Here is an 8,655-nt window from a genome sequence, read left to right as displayed (position 1 = left end):
GGCTATCGAGTCGCCGGGTCGCACGCCTAGAGAGCCTCCGCCGAGCACAAAAATTATTTCCGGCTCCTGCCGGAAGTGCCGAAGCTGGCTACTAAGGGAGCTTGGGAGGATCCCACTTCAGCCTCCGTGACTGGTGAGGTGCGCAAACGCCCGAGTTTTGCCTGGTACCCGGGTTCAGCCTTCGCGTGCCCTCCACCCTTCCTGGAGTCCGACCCGCCTCCTTCCCAGGCCTTTTGTTCCTGTCCCGGAAAGCTGGCGTCCTGCCGCGCGATGCCTCTGCTCGGACTTCTTCCCAGGAGGGCCTGGGCTGCGCTGCTCAGCCAGCTCCTGCGACCGCCCTGCGCTTCTTGCACCGGGGCGGTCCGTTGCCAAAGCCAGGTGAGCGAGACGTAATTATCTCTGGTCTGTCCCAGTAGGGCCTCCAGATCTGAAAGCATAGACTCGCAGCGTGTATTCCAGTAGTGTTACAATCGGTTTTTATCGAGTGCCCACTATGTACTGACACTGAACTAAGCGATTTGGATGCCTGGTCATTTAATCCTTGGAGCAATCTTGAAAGGTTGGAGTTTTTATTTCCATTCTGCAGTTGAGGAAACGGAGGCTGCAAGATTAAATGAATGAGTTATACATGGATATGTAGTAAGGGAGTATTTTAATTCATATCCACACTTTTTCCTGAAACTTTTGGACTCAAACAGTAATATTTTTAAGCAAAATGTATGAATATTCCTAATAAATGAGATGACTAAAGATCAGAAGTAGACTGAGTTTGCCTTAGAATTTACCTCAAAATGAATCTCAGAAAAACATTTTCAGATGTCAGAGAGTTTGGGATTTTGGAATTGCAGATAAGGGATTGTGGACTTGAACTTGGACTTCTCTTGGGACAGATAATCGCCATAGTATGGAACCACCACATCCTCTATTTTTGGAAGGGCATGCAGCTTGCTGGTAATGCCACTGATTGAGTTTTGCCTTACTTCGGAAAGATTCTGATGCCCTCTTAGCAGATGCTTTGCGCTATCGTGAACAATACGGCTCAGGTCTTTTATTAATATTCAATCACAGCATCTTACCAGTCTGAGTTTTTTAGTTCATTCAAGAAATCCGTATCTTTTCATTCCACAGGCTTGTTCTGTGTCCTTGAGCTGGTTCCCCTGTCTTCAAGTTAGTTTTCCTATTTCTAAACCTGATAACTAGTGCTACCTTATTAAAAATTCTTATTTTTTTGGCCGGGTGCAGTGGCTCATGCATGTAATCCCATCACTTCGGGAGGCCGAGGTGGGTGGATCACGAGGTCAGGAGTTCAAGATCAGCATGGCCAGGGGCGAAACCCCATCTCTACTAAAAATACAAAAATTCTCCGGGCATGGTGGCATATACCTGTAATCCGAGGTACTCGGGAGGCTGAGACAGAATCGCTTGAACGCGGGAGGCAGAGGTTGCAGGAGTTGAGATCATGCCACTGCACTCCAGCCTGAGCGACAGAGCAAGACTCCATCTGGAAAAAAAAAATTATTTTTGCTGTTTCAGTAGGAACCGTGACCTGGAGAAGATCATCACAATCCCTACCCCTGAATGGTTGGCGGTAGTAGTAGTGGGTTGTTCAGTGCCTTCATTATTCTCAGATTCTTAAAGTATTTGAGAATATTAAAAGTCCGGCTGAGCGCAGTGGCTCATGTCTGTAATCCCAGCACTTTGGGAGGCCAAGGTGGGTGGATCACGAGGTCAGGAGTTCAAGATCAGCCTGGCCAACATGGTGAAACCCCATCTCTACTAAAAATACAGAAATTAGCTGGGCGTGGCGGTGGCACGCCTGTAGTCCCAGCTACTTGGGAGGCTAAGGCAGGAGAATTGCTTGAACTGGGATGTGGAGGTTGCAGTGAGCCGAGATCGTGCCACTGCATTCCAGCCTGGGCAACAGACTGAGACTGTGTCTCAAAAAAGAAAAAAAAAAAAATCCATATACAATGAGGAATCTTGTGTGGTGAAGACCGGACCTCATATATATTACACGTGTAGTTGTAGATACAACATGGGTTCTTTGGGGTGGGACTGAGATTGGGAGAGATGAAATGGTGCTTTGTCTTCCTGTTGCTCAGGGTGAAGAGTCTTTGCAGGTTGATGGTCAATGGGGTCAGAAATGCCACAGGTCTGGCCAGTGTCCAGAGGAGCCACTTTTCACATTCATTCTTCTGTCAGGTTGCAGAGGCAGTGTTAACATCCCAACTGAAAGCACATCGAGAGAAACCAAATTTTATTGTCAAGACCCCAAAGGTAATACTTTTTGCCTACCGTATCCCATTAGAGTGCCTTGGAGGACTGACCTCTGCCTTGCATGTCTCTCTGACCCCTTTTAATGTCCTTTACATTTTAAAAATATGTACTATTCTTGAGATACTAGGTGGGGCTCACAGTCATTTGAACTCAGTAGATTTCAGCTCCAGACCTGAGATTACATAATAAGTGTCCTTTAACTCCTTGTCTGAAATGGACTTATTTTTTGTTTTTGTTTTCACTGTGGCTGCTTTCGGTTTCCAGGGTACCAGGGATCTTAGTCCTCAGCATATGGTTGTGAGGGAGAAAATTCTTGATTTGGTTATCAGCTGCTTTAAACGTCATGGAGCAAAGGGGATGGATACCCCAGCATTTGAGCTGAAGGTAAGGGGAGAAGAAAGAGTACATGCAACCTCATTCACTTCTTCACTGGCCTTAAGTGTCCCAAAGGGCTTCTCATCTGTGTTTTGGAGTCATCCTTTGAACTGTGGCTCATTCTGTTTGACCCCTATAGGAAACACTGACTGAGAAGTATGGAGAGGACTCTGGGCTCATGTATGATCTGAAGGATCAAGGTGGAGAGCTGTTGTCCCTCCGCTATGACCTTACTGTATCCTTTTGAATACTGGAGACTCACCTGTCTCTTTCCAAATCCAGAGGGCTTTCTCTGACGAAAGTAGAGAGAGTGACTTTGGGATCTTAGAGGTCCATTGGCAGCAGCCTATACTTCTAGTTTCTCCCAGAAGGCAGTTCTGCTACAGGAGCCTAGCCTGGAGCCCTATCATTTAACTCTAATGTGTATCATAATCCTTTGGGGGAGCTTGCAGAAGCACAGACATTTGGCTCCAGTCTCAGAGATTTTTAGCTAATTCTGTAGCTGGAATGGGGCTCAATAATTTGTATTTAAAAATTGTTTTTTTGACCAGGCATGGTGGCGAACACCTGTAATCCCAGCAGTTGGGGAGGCCGAGGCAGGCGGATCACCAGAGGTCAGGAGTTCAAGACCAGCCTGGCCAACATAGTGAAACCCCATCTCTACTGAGGTCCTGCTGAGCTCTGGGCTCTCAGGTTCTGAGTCTAGTTTGAGACTGACTATAGCCTTGTCCCCACAGATCTCTTTTGACCTAAAAAGTTAGCCAGGCGTGGTGGTGGGCGCCTGTAATCCCAGCTACTAGGGAGGCTGAGGCAGGAGAATCACTTGAACCCAGGAGGCAGAGGTTGCAGTGAACTGAGATTGTGCCATTGCACTCCAGCCTGAGTAACAAAAGCAAAACTCTGTCTCAAAAAAAAAAAAAGATTTTGTGGAGATGGGTGTCTTTGTTGCCCAGGCTGGTTGTAAACTCCTCATTTCAAGTGATCCACCTTGGCCTCCTAAAGTGCTGGGGTTACAGGTGTGAGCCACCGCATCTGGCCTACAATCTGCATTTTAAACCAGCATCGAGGGTAATTAAGATGCATGTAGTCCTTTCCCTGCACTTTCAGAAACAGTAGCTTAGAAGTTGTTAGGCAAATCCAAGTTCTGAAGCTTGACTATTTTAGATGGTTCGGAATTGATCTGAATGGGCAGAAATGGCCCAGACCTGAAGTTAGTTCTTAGGTCACTTCTGTCTTTACTTCCCTTGCTTTCTGCTGAACTTACATTTATGCTAGGTGAGATTCCTTCATTTGGGATTTCAATATATATTGAATTCCAAGCACTGCTAGACCTTGGGGATAGTGGAAAAAAGGGAAGGTCCTTGTTCTCACCCTAGTGGATGAGATCCAGTTGATAAAGGCCCAGTCCTCCCTAATGTCTGTATACTGGGCCTAAGCTTTGGATGCAGTATCCCTCTTCCTTAACCCATTTATGTGAGGTTCCCTTTGCTCGTTATTTGGCCATGAATAAGGTGAAGAAGATGAAACGTTATCATGTTGGAAAGGTGTGGCGGCGAGAGAGCCCAAGCATAGTCCAAGGCCGCTACAGGGAGTTCTGCCAGTGTGTAAGTGACCTGATGGGAGCAGCACAGTTTGATAGTTCTAGGGGCCACAACCTTGAAATTGGCTGGATAATGGAAGTTTTTTCCCATCTTTCTCTTTGCTATAGGATTTTGATATTGCTGGTCAGTTTGACCCTATGATCCCTGATGCAGAGTGTTTGAAGATCATGTGTGAAATCCTAAGTGGATTGCAGTTGGGAGACTTTCTCATTAAGGTGAGGCCAGGGCTGAGAACTGTGGGAGAAGTCTGGATTTGGCCTAATACTGTTTATGCAAGTCCCAAACTTGGGTGACTCCAACCCTTAAGCCTGCAACTCTAGGACTTTCCTAGTAAAGCTGTTGTATTTCCTGTATGTCTGTACTCTTCCTGTGAAATTTCCATCCTTTTTATATGTCAGGAAAGTAGGTACTGTCATTGTTTTGCGTGGAAGGGCATTGACAAGCACTTGGGTCACTGACATTGAGTTCTCAGGTAAATGACCGGCGGATTGTGGATGGGATGTTTGCTGCCTGTGGTGTTCCTGAAAGCAAGTTCCGTGCCATCTGCTCCTCCATAGATAAACTAGACAAGGTAACAAAGAAGACATGCTTCTGTAGACCCTATCTAGTTTCTGCCCTGCCCTCAAATCCATACCACTAGTGAAAAATAAGGATATTGTGGCTGGAAGTGGGCTATTTTGGGGAGGAAGGTAAGGAGGCATAAGAAGGAAGATCTGAGTCGTGCTATACAGTGGGATTGTGACTGGATTTCTTTTTTTTTTTTTTTTGAGACGGAGTCTCGCTCTGTCGCCCAGGCTGGAGTGCAGTGGCCGGATCTCGGCTCACTGCAAGTTCCACCTCCTGAGTTTACGCCTTTCTCCTGCTTCAGCCGAGTAGCTGGGACTACAGGCGCCTGCCACCTCGCCCGGCTAGTTTTTTTGTATTTTTTTAGTAGAGACGGGGTTTCACCGTGTTAGCCAGGATGGTCTCAATCTCCTGACCTCCTGATTCTCCCGTCTTGGCCTCCCAAAGTGCTAGGATTACAGGCTTGAGCCACCACGCCCGGCCGTGACTGGATTTCTTAAGCTGTCTCTGACTTTGCGGAGAATACAGTTAGCTACTTGTGATGTATATACTGAATGGAAGTGAGTTGTTCTTTTCCAGTTTGAGAAAGAAAGATCTTGGGGCTGGGCTAATGTTTGGGTGTTTATGCAGATGGCTTGGAAAGATGTGAGACATGAGATGGTGGCGAAGAAAGGCCTGGCTCCTGAGGTGGCTGATCGAATTGGGGATTATGTCCAATGTCATGGTAAGAACCAGGGTTTTCAGAGCTGTGATAGAACCAGGCTGAAGGTGACATGTGCTCAAATTCTACCTCTGAAACAACCCTTTTCTGTAGATATGCTAAGCTCCAGGGCCTGTCCTGAATTTAATTTCTCTTTTACTTATTGTAAGGACTTTATGTCTTCAAATGGCAAAGCTAGAGCTAAAGGAGGAGGGTCTTGTCATGTGAGACTGGGATCATCTTTTTTTTTTTTTTTTTTTTTAAGAAAATGAGGAAGACTAGCTAGAGCACATCAGGGATAATTTTAAATGAAACATCTGAATGAACAGCAGATGCTTTATTTCTCTCCAGGTGGGGTATCCCTGGTAGAGCAAATGTTTCAGGATCCCAGACTATCCCAGAACAAGCAGGCCCTGGAGGGCCTGGGAGACCTGAAGCTGCTATTTGAATACCTGACTTTATTTGGAATTGCTGAGAAGGTAAGCTGAATTGCAGATGGACCTCCTGCTGAGCTCTAGGACTCTCTGGGTCCTGAGTCTAGTTTGGGACTGACTGTAGCCTTGTCCCCACAGATCTCATTTGACCTCAGCCTGGCTCGGGGCCTAGACTACTATACAGGAGTGATCTATGAAGCAGTGCTGCTGCAGACCCCAACTCAGGCTGGGGAGGAGCCCCTGAATGTGGGCAGTGTGGCTGCTGGTGGGCGCTATGACGGGCTGGTGGGCATGTTTGACCCCAAGGGCCACAAGGTGCCATGTGTGGGACTCAGCATTGGGGTTGAACGCATCTTCTACATTGTGGAGCAGAGGATGAAGGTAGGTCCTAAGTAGGTGTGAGATGGGGCTGGAGGCCTAAAATCCCTCCTGTTTCTGGAGGTGTGGTTGGAGTGGTTTTCTGATTGTTCTTTTTGTCTTGAATTTTGGAATTGCTGGTGGAAAGGAGGTTTTTATTGGTTTCACTTTCTTCACTCTTATTAGACCAAAGGTGAGAAGGTGCGGACTACAGAGACTCAAGTGTTTGTGGCCACACCACAGAAGAACTTTCTCCAAGAACGGTTGAAACTTATTACAGAGCTTTGGGATGCTGGAATCAAGGTATGGTGGAGCTGATATCTGAGCCATCTGGGTATGTGTGGAATTTAGGACCCAGGGCTATATCTTCCTTATGTCTAGGGTGGAACTCAAGACCTTTTTAGTCTACTAGCTACTAGAGTGGCTTTTTAGCGTGGGAGGACTAGCCATTTATCTCTGACTTCCTTGGATATCCATGTTCCTGAGGTTTGTTGCTGTGTTCGCTTCTAAGTCCCTTACTCTGTCTTGATCCTTTTCAGGCAGAGATGCTATACAAGAACAACCCCAAACTATTAACCCAGCTGCACTATTGTGAGAGCACAGGCATTCCACTGGTGGTCATTACTGGTGAGCAAGAACTGAAAGAAGGGATCATCAAGATCCGTTCGGTGGCCAGCAGAGAGGAGGTGAGTGGCAGCAGCAGAAATAGAAGGGACGAATTGTTTCTGCCTTTCCCAGATTTTGTAAGAAATATGCATCTTCTGGCTGAGAAATTATCTTCATGGTTAATAGTGGTAGAGATGAACAAACACCCACTCCAGATGACCACTGCAGCCTGTGAGTATTGGCTGTGTGGCCAGAAGAAAGACAAATGAAATCCAAATGTGTATTTTGAAACTAATCAACATAATAGACATAAATCAGGTGTTTGAATCCCTTTCGTCTTGAGGGTATACATTCTTCAGGTCAACCCACACTACTCCCTTCTGGTTGTGTAAGTAACGGGAGCAAATGCAGAGTAAAACAAATCTGGAAAAACAGTGGCTAAGGAGCTAGTATCACTTTCTAGTTTATCACATGAGGATTCTCTTATGTTTCAGGTGGCCATTAAACGGGAAGATCTTGTGGCTGAAATTCAGAAGCGACTGTCTGAGTCTTGATCCTTGCCTGATTCCCATCTGCTGCTCTTTGTAGAAAAGGTTTCCTCTAGAACTGAGTTCCTCTGGAATTGAGTGATGGACTTCACAGCAACTGGCCAGGATGGGTGACAAGTACCTTCTGCCTCCTCCATCCTTCCTGGGTACAGAACTGTAGAAGACCCTGAGGACTCCTTGGGTAGTGTGAGCAGCTATTCTGCATGGGTGCAGATGGCTGGTATGTGAAAGAGACATGCTGTAGCTGCAGAGGCAAATTTGAAGTGCCACCAAATATTGTCAAGAGGTACTGAGATTGTTGCTGTGAGCAAGGCTCTGGGAGAGTCACCTCAGGCTGAGGATTCTGAACCATTGAGATCAGAAGCCAGATACTTAGCCTTCTACTGTAGCTACGGAACCAGATTCTGGTGAATTTGTCCACAACCAGCCATTGGCCTGTCTGGGGAGTTTTTGGAAGACAGCAAAGAGGGGCAATGGCTGCTTTCAGCTTTGTTTGAGGACAGATGCTATCCTAAGGGCATGGCAGTACCCATGTTGATTTGACATCTCTCTAGCCCATGCATTGCTAACAATAGAAGAGTGGGGCTGTATGCTTAATAATCTTGAACATTGAACTTAATAGATGACTTGACAAGGTGGAGATCTGATATTTTGAGATTTTGGAGACCATTTCCTGTGCCAGAATCACTGCTCTAACTATTCCATGCCATGCCGTGGAGGCTGTTCTAGAAGTGGTTGGATAACATGTTAAATAAAATATTAAGTGTAGTAGTTTGGGTAATTTGTTATTGTTATCAAGGGCTTGGTTTGCATAGACTGTAGAAAATGCTTGAGTGTATACTGGAGAATTCTGTGAGGTAGGAGTAACCTCCCTGGGATGATGCTTCTGTATTCAGTGATGAGCAGCCAGTTTCTCCCTCTTTCCCCGTCTGCTCAAGAGGTAGTTTTTTTTTTTTTTTTTAGATGGAGTCTTGCTCTGTCACCCAGGCTAGAGTGCAGTGGCGTGATCTCGGCTCACTGCAACCTGCGCCACCCAAGTTCAAGAGATTCTCCTTCCTCAGCCTCCCGAGTAGCCAGCTAATTTTTGTATTTTTAGCAGAGACAGGGTTTCACCATATTGGCAGGCTGGTCTTGAACTCCTGACCTCATAATCCACACCTCAGCCTCCCAAAGTGCTGGGATTACAGGCATGA

The 8,655-nt window shown here is 46.3% G+C and overlaps 1 protein-coding gene across 1 annotated transcript; it reads left to right on the top strand.

The window, feature by feature from the left end:
* The first annotated feature begins 74 nt into the window (after positions 1-74).
* HARS2 (histidyl-tRNA synthetase 2, mitochondrial) lies at positions 75-8,230 on the top strand. Its single transcript, XM_008014705.3, has 13 exons — positions 75-378; positions 2,203-2,277; positions 2,542-2,661; positions 2,792-2,887; positions 4,131-4,256; positions 4,361-4,468; positions 4,726-4,824; positions 5,448-5,541; positions 5,869-5,996; positions 6,090-6,332; positions 6,495-6,611; positions 6,848-6,994; positions 7,409-8,230. The coding sequence occupies exons 1-13, from the start codon at positions 271-273 to the stop codon at positions 7,466-7,468; spliced, it is 1,521 nt and encodes a 506-aa protein (XP_008012896.1). The 5' UTR covers positions 75-270; the 3' UTR covers positions 7,469-8,230.
* The last annotated feature ends 425 nt before the right edge of the window (positions 8,231-8,655 follow it).

The sequence above is a fragment of the Chlorocebus sabaeus genome, chromosome 23, assembly GCF_047675955.1.
Source record: "Chlorocebus sabaeus isolate Y175 chromosome 23, mChlSab1.0.hap1, whole genome shotgun sequence".
Lineage (NCBI taxonomy): Eukaryota > Metazoa > Chordata > Mammalia > Primates > Cercopithecidae > Chlorocebus > Chlorocebus sabaeus.
The sequence above is the reverse complement of the archived record's forward strand: the minus strand, read 5'-3'. Positions and strand labels throughout refer to the sequence as shown.